The sequence below is a fragment of the Hippocampus guttulatus genome, chromosome 21 (assembly GCF_054856545.1).
Source record: "Hippocampus guttulatus isolate MCC_2025c chromosome 21, RoL_Hgut_1.0, whole genome shotgun sequence".
Taxonomy (NCBI): Eukaryota; Metazoa; Chordata; class Actinopteri; order Syngnathiformes; family Syngnathidae; genus Hippocampus; species Hippocampus guttulatus.
Genome location: NC_141281.1, coordinates 9,287,707 through 9,302,355, shown reverse-complemented (window position 1 = coordinate 9,302,355; position 14,649 = coordinate 9,287,707). Strand labels below are relative to the sequence as shown.

Sequence of the window (14,649 nt, the reverse complement as noted above, 5' to 3'; positions counted from 1 at the left end):
ACCAAATATTATGCATCTCTATCGGTGGCGATGACAAAAATTGTGTGGACAATTTTTTATTAGTGTGCGTGCACGAGCGATGTGGACTCACATTATGACCGGCTCATAATTCGTGATGAACTTTCCCACTACTCCCCAAACAGAAGTGAAAGCGCTCAGTGTGTGCTCATAAGCTACCGAATTGCGCGTTTCAGTCGTCATGTCACTTCCACGCAACCTCCTTCTCATAGGGGAGATCTAGTCGGAACCGGTCCGGGAGCAAACTGGGGCCCCTTGGTGCGAGATAATGGGCCGCTGATGCGACTTAATGAGGCGGAGATGCGCAGGGACAACCTCAGACGCGCTCCTCTCCTCCCCGAGATTTCAGGTGCTCGTCAGGTGAGGAGCAGGAGGAGCCCCAGAGGGGAAGAAGCGCTCTTGACTGGAAGCCAAGGGGGAGTAGGAGGAGGAGGAGGAGGCGGCCCGGCGACATGGAAGCCGGCCAGAACGCGCAGGCGGCGGACTGCATGGCGGGCGAGCACTCGGCCGGCATGTGCGTGCTGGAACGGGACCGGGAGAGGGCCGAGCTGTCCAGTCCCAGCCCGCCGGCCAAGCAGCGCTCCCTGCGGGTGGTGTACGTACTGAACGATGGGCTGAAAGCGGTGATGGCCAGCAGCCCGGAATCCGGCGCGCTGCAGTGTCTGCAGCGGGCGTGCGACGCCGAGAGCGCCCTGCTCACCACCGTCACCTTCGGGAGGCTCGATTTTGGGGAGACATCCGTACTGGACAGCTTCTACGACGCAGGTACCAAATCTGCTTTGTGAATCTTGACATGTGTTCACCCGTTGTTGTTGTTGTTGTTGTTTGACGTTCGGCTATTAGTCGCAACGTGTTGCAAGCGAATGTTTTTCTTGACTTTCTACATTGAATGAGGCTTTCGCAGGTGTGTTCAAAGGTGCAAAAAGTTCCCACACTGCACACGAAACAGCCTCCAGATACTCGCGTGGAGAAAATTATTGGATTGCAGACCTAACTGAAGTGAAAGTAAACAAGTAGAGGCTCCAAAGTACAAAAGTATACATGCAAGACCTGTTTTGATAACTTAATACTAGGGCAGAGCAAAACAAAATAAAAAACAAACAAACAGGTTTTGTTACTTTCCAAGAATATAACTCATGTAAAAAATAAAATAAAACGTGGTCCTTTTAGGGAGCGTTGCAAAATGTCTTCTTGTCCGTGCAGACATCGCCGTGGTGGACATGAGCGATGTCTTCCGCCAGCCGTCTTTGTTCTACCACCTGGGCGTGAGGGAGAGCTTCGACATGGCCAACAACGTCATCTTGTACCACGACACCGACCCCGACACGGCCCAGTCGCTCAAGGTCAACCCACGGGCGTCCCCCCCTTTTTTTTTTTTCTCTCTCGACACAAAACTGTGCATTTTTTTTCTGTTATTTTGCTTTTTGAATAAGCCTTGAAAACTCATGTTTGCGTTGTGCTTTCAGGACATGGTTGCTCAAAAGAACACAGTAAGTGTCCGCGCAACTTGACAGTACACAACACTCGCGTGCACGCGCATACAACGTCTTGGGCTATTTTTGTGCGCGGCTTTCGCTCCGTCCCAATCACCACCCACGCGCTCTCCTTGAAATAGAATCCCACGAAATATTCGCGGCTGTTCTTTCAAGCAAACCATTTTCATGTCTGAATAGTGTTTGTTGTTTTTTTTGTGGAGAAGGCAGTTCATCTTCCAGGGTTGGGTTTCCCCTGGGTCCAGCTGCCTCCTGAGTACAGAGGCTCTGGCAATAAAGTAAGTTATAATCGAGCAGCAAAAGCATGCGGGGAGATTGTGCTCTGGAACAGTGACGGAGGAGGAACAGGAAGTTGCATTGGCCTCTTTGGCGCAAAAAAATAAATAAAAAAATGCGCAACTCGCAAAATGCTGAGAGGCCAAATGTGAGCTTGCGATATTTAACTGTCCAGTGTGCTGACAAACCACAGAAACCTCGTCGCCTGATCTTGTTCTAACATAGTCGGGTCCGCTCCTGTTCCGGTCAGTCAAGAATACGGCATTGCCTTACGTTTGACTTGGTTCTTTCTTGAGCGTTTATGCTCACACTTGGTGTTGTTGGCATGACGCTGACCAACTGTCACACTCATGACTCTTATTCTATTCCTTACCCCCCCCCCACCCCCACCCCCCTTCGCCTACATGCACCCTGCCATGCTAATTACTATACAATAGACCCTCAGAACTTGAATGGTGCTAAAATGTTTGGGACTCTGGTCTGTCTTCTGATTTTGTGGGTCTATTTTTTTTTTTGGGCGGGGGGTCCACTGTACATGCCCGCCCACACATACAGAGTGCAGTCTGTATGTGTATAATGGATTTTGTTGCATGTTTTGGTACAAAAGATGGATGAGGAAATTAACATTTGAGAGACAACTCATGGGCATCCGGATCCAGACCCTGCTGGGGAGCTTCATCTGATTCTGCCGCGGCTTACAAACTCCAAAGCTGCCTGGCATTCACCTTTTTTTTTTTTTTTTTTTTTCCTGTGGAAAGGTTTGGTGACAAACACAAAGGGACAAGTCTCCTTTTAACCCTTTAAGGGACAGCGGTGACTAGAGCGGACGGCTTTTCACGTGTTGTTTTCTCTTATTTTTAATGTCACCGTTGTGCATTGTTGCCATCCACTGCCATTATTTATTTTTTTTAGGCTATTACAAAAATATTCCCCCCAAAAAATCCTGCTGTAGATTGTTATCCGCGTTAAAGTACCGTCTCTGTCGACCTCCAGGCATCCAGCGGCAACTACTACTTCATCCCTTACATCGTGACCCCCAACCATGAGTACACCTGCTGCGAGAGCGACGCCCAGCGGAGGGCCAGCGAGTACATGCAGCCCAGTTGGGACAACCTCCTGGGGCCCCTCTGCGTCCCCCTCATGGACCGCTTCACCAGCCTGCTGAAGGATATCCACGTCACATCCTGGTTAGACTCAAACAGAAAAAAAAAAATGTCACGTCTCAATGGATAAATAGTCCTCAAATCATTGATGGTCAATTATTCGGTGCACGTTCAATGCCGATGGTTCTTAGTGTCCACCGTGTCTATTTCCAGTGCCTCCTTTAAGGACACCTTGCTCAACGACATCCGCAAGGCCAGGGAGAAGTACCAAGGCGAGGAGCTGGCCAAGGAGCTCTCCCGCATCAAGCTCCGCATCGACAACACCGAAGTCCTCACGCAGGACATCGTCATGAATTTGCTCTTCTCTTACAGGGACATCCAGGTCTGCTCGCGCGCGTGTTACCGAAACCATTCCTAACCAATTAGACGCGAGTGACGCATCACGTTTCTTTGGTTCATCAGGACTACGACGCCATGGTCAAACTGGTGCAAACGTTGGAAATGCTGCCGACTTGCGACCTGGCAACACAGCCCATGATCCAGTTCCACTACGCCTTCGCATTAAACAGGTGACGCGGAGGAACGCCCTTTCGCGCACCCCGTCACCCGATAAGCCGTCCACTGTAGTAGCCGCCGTCCCCGAAAGCGTTCCGCCGATTACTTTTTTTTCCAGGTTGTCTCAAATGTGGCCATGTTTGCAGGAGGAACAGTCCCGGTGACAGGGAGCAGGCTTTGCGCGTGATGCTGCACGTCCTGCAGTCATGCGAACACCCGGCTCCCGACATGTTCTGCCTGTGCGGGCGGATCTACAAGGACATTTTCCTGGACTCTGATTGCAAGGACACCAAAAACAGAGACAACGCTATACAGTGGTGAGAATATACTTCCAGCCCTTAACTCATTCACTCCCAAAGACGTTTTTAAACGTCTTTTCGGACTTGGTCTAGAATTGTCTGGTACTGAATGAGTTTTAACAGGAATGTGAATCCACGAGAGACGTCTGTTGATGTTGAGACCCCACCCCCCGCCTTAAAAATAAATGTTGCAGGTACAGAAAGGGGTTTGAGCTGCAGCCGACCCTCTACTCGGGTATTAATCTGGCCGTTCTCCTCATCGTCGCCGGCCAACAGTTCGAGAGCTCCATGGAACTAAGGAAAATCGGTAAGAGGATTTCGGACTTGACATCCGATCACCAGCCACCAGGTTCAAGTTTTTACACAGTTTTTTTCTCCGCTGATTGGGGTGTAAGCAAACGATTCCCAGGACTTGTAACAACTTCGAATCAGTCTTCAAAAAGACCTTTTTTTTTTTAAAATAAAATGTATTGCTGTCGTTTTCAGGTGTTAGGTTGAACAGTCTGTTAGGACGGAAAGGGTCCCTGGAGAAAATGAACAACTACTGGGATGTGGGTCAGTTCTTCACCGTTAGCATGCTAGCTAGCGACATCCCCAAAGCCACCCAAGCTGCCGAGAAACTCTTCAAACTGAAGCCGCCTCTCTGGTAAGATCCGATGTCCTTCTAAGAACCGATCCAGGATTGGATGGTAACACCTGTCCCTGGTTTAGTTTGTCAACGGTTTATGCTTTCCCTCTTGGCAGGTACCTGCGCTCGGTGGTGCAGAACCTGCAGCTGATTCAACGCTTTAAAAAGCAGTTGGTGGAACATTCCCCCCAGCGCGACAGACTCAACTTCTGGATGGACATCATTGTGGAGGCCACGCAGGGAACCACCAACCGGCTACGTTTTCCCGTACGGACGTGAAAACACGCATCCTGCTGCATCCGACATCCCAAAACTGTTCACCGACGTCTTCCTGTTCCAGGTCCTGATTCTGGAGCCCACGAAAGTGTACCAGCCCTCCTACGTGTCCATCAACAACGAAGCGGAAGAGAAGAACGTCTCCATCTGGCACGTGTCGCCCGCCGAAACGGTCCGTGGTGTCTTTCCCCCCAAGTGAAAGCGAAAGCTTCCTCGTTCTCCTCGGTGACCTTCCGTTGTGTTGGTGTGTTGCAGAAAGGCATCCACGAGTGGAATTTCACCGCCATGTCCATCAAAGGCATCAGGTATGAATGAAAGCGCAGACTTAAGACATTTGAACCTAATTTGTAATAGCTTTCATGCTAACGGATCATGCGAAATGCCATAGATGGGCGAGTAGAAATTAGCTTTGATGTTGCAGTCGTGACAAAAATGTTCAAATCTTCATTGAGCAGCTCAAAACTTCCTTCTTGACGTTCTATTGGACAGCATGATCAACCGCGACGTGGTGGGAGTTGATTATGCTTTTTTCCCTATAGCATTAGCAAGTTTGACGAACGTTGCTGCTTCCTCTATGTCCACGACAACTCAGACGACTTCCAGATTTATTTCTCCACTGAGGAGCAGTGTGCAAGGTAAGGTAGCCATTTTGTGTTTCGGCGAGATTGCGCATTAACGTGCGAATGCACATCCGCTCAGGTTTTGCTCCATGGTGAAGGAAATGATATCGGACGGCACCGGCAACGCCGTGGAATTGGAGGGCGAAGGAGATGGAGACACCCTGGAGGTGAGTGCGAAGATTTCCACTGACTGGACTGTCCGGTGGTACCTCGACTTCTGAATTTTTTTAGATTTATACTTGTAAGTCAAAGTCGGAGCATACTTGAGTCTTCCGCTGTTTGCACCGCTGCAGTACGAGTACGACACCGACGAGACGGGCGACCGGGTAGTGCTGGGTCGAGGCACCTACGGGGTGGTGTACGCCGGGAGGGACGTCAGCAACCAGGTCCGAATTGCCATCAAGGAGATCCCTGAGAGAGACAGCAGGTGGGTGATGCGCCAAGCGGCAATTCACAAGTCACGGCAAACAAGTTAGCTTCAACAAAGATTTACGAAACAAACACCGCAGACTCAAGTTGACTTTTTTTAATGGACAAAAATCCTCAAAACTGGAATTTAGCGCTAACCACGGTGGCAAAAGACCGCACAAAATCCAAATTGACGATTGTTATCTTTGTAAAGGAGAAGCTGAAATGCTCCCGTTAGCATGTAGCATCAGCAATTTCTGGGTCAGCAGAAGAACCGTTCGCGGTCGACGCGGTTTGTGTCTTTGACGATGACCATTTTTGAGTTTGATACTTTACCTGTTACGGGGTTAGCACAGATGTAGTATTTTTTTGACGCTTGAAATGCATAGCACGTCGCCATAGCTGATGTTAGCTAGCGGGCTAGTTATTCGGTTTAGCTAAATTGTCCGAAGACAATCCACAAACCCGATGATGGGCGGTTTGGTTCCCACTCTGTCCCTTTCGAAGTAGCTACGATCTTTTCTTGAGGAAAAAAATAAATATTTGCTGATAAACAGTAAACATGAAGAAACGCACTTTTTTTTCAATCAGGTACTCGCAGCCTCTTCACGAAGAGATCGCCCTGCACAAGTACCTCAAGCACAGGAACATCGTCCAGTATTTGGGCTCTGTTTCAGAGAACGGATACATCAAGATCTTCATGGAGCAAGTCCCTGGAGGTGTGTGAGTCTCACAAGAGAAAAAAAAAAAGACAAAAAATCAAAGTCCCCCTCTGGTTCCTCCTCCAGGGAGCTTGTCAGCATTGCTGCGTTCCAAATGGGGTCCCCTGAAGGAGGCCACCATCATCTTCTACACCCGGCAGATCCTGGAGGGCCTTCGCTACCTGCACGAGAACCAGATCGTCCACAGGGACATCAAGGTCCGACGATGAGAAGTCTTTTTTTTTTTTTTTTAAACTCATGACTCATGTTTTGCTTTTTTTGCCAGGGTGACAACGTGCTGGTCAACACCTATAGCGGCGTTCTGAAAATTTCCGACTTTGGGACTTCCAAGCGGCTGGCGGGAGTCAACCCTTGCACCGAGACCTTCACGGGTAAATTTGGGAAATTGCGTGCAAGTCGAATGGAATTTGATTGACGGTTAAAGCCGAACATCGTTTCGGAGCATTTTCCGTGACTCGCTAGCTATGGGAACCGCTTGGAGGTGGCGTGCTGGAGTATGCGCGCTCACGCGGTGACATTCGGCGACCATCTGGCATCTTCCGTCGGTCGGAGGCGTGTGCAATTAGATTAGCTAATCAAGCAGAGGCAGAACTGTGTTGATCTTTCATTAGTAGGCGTATCCGTGCGCGTCCTTATCGCCTCCATCTCGCTTTTATTGTCCCCCTGTCGTCTCTCAAATGTTAAAGTCACTCTGTCTGGGAAATTCCTCATCTGCCGAAGACAAAGCATCCCCCCCCTGAGGATAAACTGTATGTCTCTACGAGCAGGCACTTTGCAGTACATGGCCCCTGAGATCATCGATAAGGGTCCCCGGGGGTACGGAGCCCCGGCCGACATCTGGTCCCTGGGATGTACCATCATCGAAATGGCCACCGGGAAACCTCCCTTCCACGAGCTGGGCGAGCCGCAAGCCGCCATGTTTAAGGTCGGCGACCGCTTTGACTTCCTTCTGGGTTCTAAGGAAGACCGTAAAAGATTTGACGTACGTTCTCCCACACGAAACATACACAGGTGGGCATGTTTAAGATCCACCCGGAGATCCCGGAGTCTTTGTCGCTGGAGGCCAAGTCGTTCATCCTGCGCTGCTTCGAGCCCGATCCTCACAAGCGGGCCTTGGCCTCCGACCTGCTGAGGGACACGTTTGTGCGACACAACGCCAAGGGCAAGAAGAGCAAGATCGCTTTCAAGCCGTCAGGTGCGGCACCGTTTTCGCGCACGCTTAAATAAATCCAAAAATGTATTCTTACAGTTCAGTTGTATTTCACTTTGGACACCAATGCATTTTCATTTACTCAAATGTCCATCCCCCCCCGCATTTTGCCAGACTACATCCACGTTTCGCTGCCGGTGCAGCTGCAGTGCGAGGCCACGGGGAGCAGCAGCAGCGAACACGGCTCCATGAGTCCCGACTGCGACTCCAAACACGATGTCTTTTTCCAGAAAAAGAAAAGCTCCGGCTCGGAGAATCTGCTCAAGCCGCCCAACTCCAACTACCTGAGGTGTGCTACGCTTCCATTCGCACACGCGAGTACCATTCCGAACTCAAGCAGACATTCCCGTCCACTCTGCCATCCACTTTTAGACTCTCTATCTATCCTAGTGACATATAGTGAAAGGTAGAACAATTTAAGATACTTCCACTAGATGGCAGCAGGTACAATTTTGTTTATCTACCTGTTGACATTCATGCAACAGGTGCAAAAGGGTTTGCGACTGCCAATAGATGCCACCGGGTGGCGGCAAAGCACTACCTTTGTCGAAATGAAATGACTCAACTCACTCCGACGTAGTTCCTGGGCACCAAGATCCTGCACGATGACTTTGTCCCCCTCGGTTCAACATAGCGCCCTCGGCAGCACGGTGGTGCCAAAGCACTACTTTTGTCTAAACAAAGCTCCTCAACTCGTTTTGACGCGGTTCCCTCGACGCCAAGTTTGGTCGAAACGCGGAGCGAGATAAATGTCACTCAGCGGAACCTTCCTAGCTTGGAGGCGATAACATTGCGCCTGTTCCTGACGTCAAAACAATGTGAATGAATGAATGTGTGTGTGTGTGTGTTTGGGTGGCAGGTGGCCTTATTGTGATCCCAGCATGCACCGCTACCTTTTACAGCCCTGATATAATGAAGCTTGATTACTTTACAAGCTGCTGCTGATGGCTTAGCACACACGCACACACATACTCGCATATACGTGTGTGTGTCTGTGCGTGTTGACTCCGCTGCGCACACACCGTAGCCAGGAGAGGCTTGCATCTGCAAACGTAAAAAATAAAAATAAATAAAAAATCAAAAACTGTATCGAGCCAACGGTGTTCATTTGTGTGTGTGTGTGTGTGTGTGTGTGTGTGCGCGGCAGCGTTCCAGACGAGGGTTCGGTGTCGGAGGACCGTAGCGGGGCCCCCCCATCGCCCGAGGACCGGGACGGCGGCCTCTTCCTGCTCAAAAAGGACAGCGAGAGGAGAGCCATTTTGTTCAAGGTCCTCAACGAGGACCAGGAGAAGGTCATCTCCAATCTGAAAGAGAACTACATCCAGGTGCGCGCGCGCAAACGTCTTCCTGAAACGCCAACGTGAGTTTTTTTTTTTACGGTCGCTCTCTGTCCGTCCTCACTTCAGGGCAGCGAAGAGCTGCAGCTGTCGGTGGAGCACATCAAGCAGATCATCTGCATCCTGCGAGACTTCATCCATTCCCCGGAGAGGCGCGTCATGGCCGCCACCATCTCCAAACTCAAGCTGGACCTGGACTTTGACTCCACCTCCATCAACCAAATCCAGCTGGTGCTCTTCGGCTTCCAAGACTCGGTGAGTCCGGCGTCGTCTGCCGCCGTGACTTCCATTGACTTGAATCGAACAGAAAATGCGTGACTGAGTCGCGAGCTTAATTTACGCACAAGCGGTGCTTTTGTGCCAAGAAAATGATATTTGACGTCTATAGCAGTCAATGGCAGTGAATTACACACAAGCTGTGCTTTGGCGCCAAGGAAGGGATATTTGACGTCTATAGCAGTCAATGGCGGTGAATTACACACAAGCGGTGCTTTGGCGCCAAGGAAGGGATATTTGACGTCTATAGCAGTCAATGGCAGTGAATTAAAACCAGGCCGCGTCTTGACATCAGTACTCGCCAATCCAACCATCGGTTTTCTGAAAATATCTTTTGCTTGTGTCAGGTGAACAAGGTGCTGAGGAATCATCACATCAAACCTCACTGGATGTTCGCCATGGACAACATCATCCGCAGGGCCGTGCAGGCCGCCATCACCATCCTCATCCCAGGTGGGATCAGTTTTCGACCGTTGGACGGTTTCATTCGAGCGGTTCGGAAAGGTGATCTGATTCCTCCCGTTCCGCAGAGCTGCAGACGCACTTCGGCCCGGCGTCGGAGTGCGAGGGCGCCGAGAAGGAGGACGAGGTGGACGAGGAGGAGGCCGACTTCGGTCCCGTCTTGGCGCCGGCCGCCACCGAGCCGGGGAACCCCGCCGACCCGGCGCTGCATTCGACTGTGGCCGCGCTGCACCCGACCCACGCCCACGAGCACCAACGCTTGCATCACCACCAGATGGGGGCGCACTTGGGCCGCCTCAAGCAGGAGACCAGCAGGTACGAGGAGTATTTTTCATGTTTGGAATATGATATACAGTATATTTTTTGGATAAAGGTATAAACTTTTTTTTTCCTCCTGACAATTAATCTGAAAATAAAAGAAATGCTTCTTTTTCAGAATGAAGTCGTATTATTACAGGAATTGACTCCTATTTTTTTTTTCAAGACCAAAAAGAGTTTTTCATGAATAAAGATATATTTCCCCGAAAATAAAAGGCACATTATTTCTGTATTAAAGTCATATTTCTTCAGAACATCGTCCTATTTTTTGTTGTTAGAGAATAAAGGCATCTTTTCCAGGCTCACAGCAATTGTCTTTTTTTTTTTTTTAATTAACAAAATGGTTTACAACTAGCTTTGAAAAACATAACTCAGTTCTTTTCATATCATTCCCCGCAAAAAAAAAATTAATCGTCATTTCATGACAATATAAATTATGATAAATTTGATGTCGATTTTTGCTTTAGTTTTCCATGCACATTTTTTTTTTTTGACAAGTTTAGTGTGGAAATGCACCCGTAGGAAATTGCTTTCCAGACCTGCAAGTGCGACTTTTGTTTGTTGATGTGACGCAGGCCGAGGGAGTGTCACTTGGTGGAGCGTTTGCCACTTGAGGTTGCGTAAGACACACACCATCAACATTCCACCTCGAGTGTGTGTGTGCAAAGTCAGAATGCGCCCACACACGAGATGACGAGTCTGTTTTGAGAGCTTCCAACAGCTCGTAACGTGTCGTTTTTGTTGCGCTAAGTCATCAACACGGGTACTGGAAAGAAGAGTTAAAATTCATTTTTACTTTCATACTACTTTTTTTTGGGGGGGGGGGGGGGTGGCGCTTTCAGTAAAATTTGGTTGAATAAGAACAGAAGCTTTTTCCACTTCTGCCCCCGCACGAGCACACCCGCACGCATTGCTGTGGGACAAAAGATGTCATCACTGTACAAAGTCTGGTGTCGTGTCGCTGCCTCAATGATTGACTTTGCGCTCTCCTGCCCCCCCCCCCCCCATCCCCCCGACAGGCTTCTGGAGGAACTACTCCACAAGGAGCGAGAATACCAACAGGTCCTGAAGGCCACGCTGCAGCAGCGCACGCAAGACCTGGACCTGGTTCGAGTCCGTCACAGACCGCCAGGTGAAAGCCCGACATTTCGCTTTAGCTTAGGATGGTCCAAACTTGTTTTTTGAAGGGCCACATACAGAAAAAAAACCCCCGACAGGTTGTTATTTAAGACACAAGAATAATCTAGTGGGGATAGGGACAAAACACAGTCACATTATATGCATTTAAAACAAGCAAATGACTTCTTGCGAGTGATGCCCCCACTAGCTTAATGCTAACACATAATGAAGAACCCAATTGACTGGCTAGAATTATTAGCAGGGCTGTCGTTTCTGTTTTTTAAAATCCACAAAGCTCCTCTGAACTGACATTTGATTGTTTTCTGCAGACATTTCACCTCCGTCCATCTTCCACATTCCGGCGGACCAGGAGCCGGACAAGCAGCTCACCGATTGGCTGAAGGAACAGGGGGCGGACCCAGACACTATCGATAAGGTGACAACAGCGTTAGGGACCGAGCCCTGTCGCGAATAGTAACAATATGGGATTAACTCACACCCCGGTAAAAGGTTACGTTTTGATATCGCAAAAATATGAAACTCCTCAAATCACTTCGACATAGTTCACGCGTTTAAACAATGCTGTCTGTCCATGTAGTTTGCGCTTGAAGAATACACACTGACCGACGTCCTGAACGACGTCACCAAAGATGATTTACGCTGTCTCCGACTCAGGTAAAACGAATTTGCACGGCCATTAAAAAAATTAAAAATTGAACTCCTCGCCAAAGCCCCGCCTTCTTTCTTCCTGCATCCTCAGGGGCGGCGTCCTCTGCCGAATCTGGCGGGCCACCCAGAGGCACCGGGAGCGAGCGAGGCTGAGGGGAGACGAGCGCTCGGAGGACGAAGCGTGACGCTCGCCAACTTAAAATTGCCCAAAGTGCCTTTGTGCCCTTTAGTTTTTTTTTCGCTGCTCAATTTGACCAAAGCGCTTTGGCGCAGGCACGCCGCTCTGCGTTGATGCAATAATTGATATATCGGAAGAAAATGAGCTTTGCTGCACTGTTACAGAAAAAAAGGAAACCCGACAATTGAGCTCAAATCTATCGAAAGTCGTCAAAATAAATCGCTTATCCATCTCACGTCGATGTTTGTCGCAGTCACCGTCAAGCTAGTAAAGAATTTCATTGTTGAGCACTAACATCGTGTCGCCTTTTGTCTTACCTTTTTAAAAACCGAAACTTTCCTTTTCTGCAAAATGTATCGCCCATTAAAGCACGCCACTGCTGTTTTATTCATGAAAAGTTTTCAACCCAAGACCAAACTTGCTGCGAGTTTCTCTTTACGTATAGACGATGTCATCCATCAGCTTCTACAATAACCCCCCCCCATGTTCTCTTTTTGTGTGCCTCTGTTGTTATTTGTATGCTTTGCAATAAACCTGGAAAAGACGCGTGCACCTGGTTTCCCTTTTCGGGCTTTTTGTGAATCTTTATCAGAGGTACCAAAAGTATGAACACTCTACTAAAGTAGAAATACAGATTAAAAACAAAGACTGGTAAAACTAGAAGTACTCATTCAACTTTTACTAGGATTTAAAAAAAATAAAGGCGCAAGAGATGGCGCAAAGCACTTCTTTCAATTAGACGAGGCTATGGCCTGACAAAATCAAGCTCCTCCCCTCACTTCGACATAATTCCAAAGCAATATTTGAGACTAATCCAAATATTTTCGCTTTGACCAGAACACCAAAATTGCAAAAAGAGGAATTATTCAGTGAATGACGGAGGCCGGGATATCTTCTTTCAAAAGTAGTTCTTAAATGTTTGCAAAAAAAAAGAATTGGAAAAAGACTGAAGTTGTTGAAAAAAAAAAAGTCCTTGCGAGTCGCAAATATTTACACTTGTTACCTCCCACCACCGGATTTTGTCGTCATTAATCCCGATGACGTGCGCGATATTGCTCAAACTGGTCCATTTCCCATCACGTGCGCATTATCAGAACGCTTCAGACGGCGGATTTAGAGTGAGTGATTTAGATAAACGAGGTGGCAGGGTTTACAATCTCAAGTGCTTCCGGCTCACGTCACGAGACGTCAAACTTTCCCTCTGATAAATCAAGCGGGTGATGAAAGGAGCAAATTTCCCTGACGTGCGTGGAGTTAATGTATACAGTTTGCACGGTGGACGTCCTTTGGAAAACCGGATTTTATCCAGTCAACTTGTCTGGTAGAACAGCTGAACTTGATTTGAGCCTAATCGGAGGTTGTTGTGTCCTGACACTCATCTAACATCAGTTTGAATGTGATTGGCTAATACTGCCACTGAATGATTTTGGTCACATTTTTGGGGCGTACCACAAAAAAAAGATTATTTGAAGTGGGGGTGTGTAGACTTTTTACATCCTCTAGAGGTGAGCCAGTTCCATTTTTTGTTAGAGTTGAGCAGAATGTGCAACGCCTACATGGAGTCAAATGCTGTCATCCCAAACCTAGTTTCAATCCAGATCTGACCCACATTGCACAGATGTGAATGCTCGGCCATTTTTATTTTTTATTTTTTTTGGTAGGACTGTACTTGAATCTAACAGAGCTAACATGCACATTTGTGGAATGTGTGAGGAAGCCAAAGTACCCAAGAAGGCCCGATCCCGGATTTGAACCCACTCACTCTGTACTGTGAGGCAGATATGGCAAACCACTAGGTACAGAAATTCTACATTTTGCCATCATTTTGAAAATGGTTCACGAGTGAATGAGTGACTACAAACGGCTATTAAAGCGACCCATCCTCTGCATTTCTCATCTCAATTCAATCTCAAACATTAACCAAGACATAGTTGTGAGAGTCATGAGACGTCATCGTGTTGACAAGTTGAGGCAGGGCCCGCGCAGGACGCCCCACTCTCCTCATTACGTCATCACGCGTCACTTCTACTGGACTGAGTCCAGAGCAATCAAGAGCTACAGCTGTCATGAATCACTGCCAAAAAAAAGTTGACAATGAGCATTTTTTTGGGTGATATTTTTGGGCAACGTCTGAATTCTCTCATTCCTAAAAAAATATTTCAAAGTTGCTCACCTGTTACTCAGCAACATAATCTGTTTTTTTTTCTTCATTAAATACAACTTCCGAATCTGAATTAAATCGTTACTCCTTGTATTTTTTTTCCCGAAGTAAAGACGTCACAGTTGAACAAATTCAGATTTGCTCATTTGAAAACTATTTTTTGAACCACAAAACGCAGCCTCGGTTATACAGTCGAATGCGATATTTACGTACATCGTCAATGTTTCATTTGATTTTTTTTCTTTTCAAACAATGGACGTCAGTAATTCAGTGAGAAAAAAAACAGAGCTGGAGCGGTTTACAAATCTCGAAACTGGATGAAAACGTGTTAAACTAGAAAAGGTGAAGCTAAAAATGTAATTCTCTGCCACACTGATCCAATCCGCTCCTTTTTTTTTTTTTTTGCTTTATCTCCCTCAACAAGGAAACGCTATGCCGCTGTCAGCAATGCAAATGCTGATCCGATGTGTGTATGACTTACGATTCACGACTACGCCTTCTTCGTTTTTTTTCCGCTTTGT

The 14,649-nt window shown here is 47.9% G+C and overlaps 1 protein-coding gene across 2 annotated transcripts; it reads left to right on the top strand.

Moving 5' to 3' along the window:
• Positions 1-21: 21 nt before the first annotated feature.
• On the top strand, positions 22-12,519 carry map3k15 (mitogen-activated protein kinase kinase kinase 15). Of its 2 annotated transcripts, XM_086102143.1 has the most exons (30): positions 22-783; positions 1,222-1,361; positions 1,485-1,508; positions 1,715-1,789; positions 2,781-2,974; positions 3,104-3,272; positions 3,353-3,459; positions 3,592-3,762; positions 3,939-4,051; positions 4,231-4,390; positions 4,489-4,639; positions 4,713-4,820; positions 4,904-4,953; positions 5,188-5,283; positions 5,348-5,435; positions 5,562-5,695; positions 6,268-6,395; positions 6,465-6,595; positions 6,664-6,769; positions 7,166-7,323; positions 7,410-7,593; positions 7,723-7,897; positions 8,756-8,933; positions 9,015-9,200; positions 9,569-9,674; positions 9,752-9,998; positions 11,021-11,133; positions 11,450-11,556; positions 11,719-11,795; positions 11,881-12,519. In XM_086102143.1, the coding sequence occupies exons 1-30, from the start codon at positions 471-473 to the stop codon at positions 11,972-11,974; spliced, it is 4,083 nt and encodes a 1,360-aa protein (XP_085958269.1). In that variant the 5' UTR covers positions 22-470; the 3' UTR covers positions 11,975-12,519. The 2 variants fall into 2 exon arrangements, with proteins under 2 accessions (XP_085958269.1, XP_085958268.1); XM_086102142.1 differs by lacking the exon at positions 1,715-1,789 and having other exon boundaries at positions 30-783.
• Positions 12,520-14,649: the final 2,130 nt, after the last annotated feature.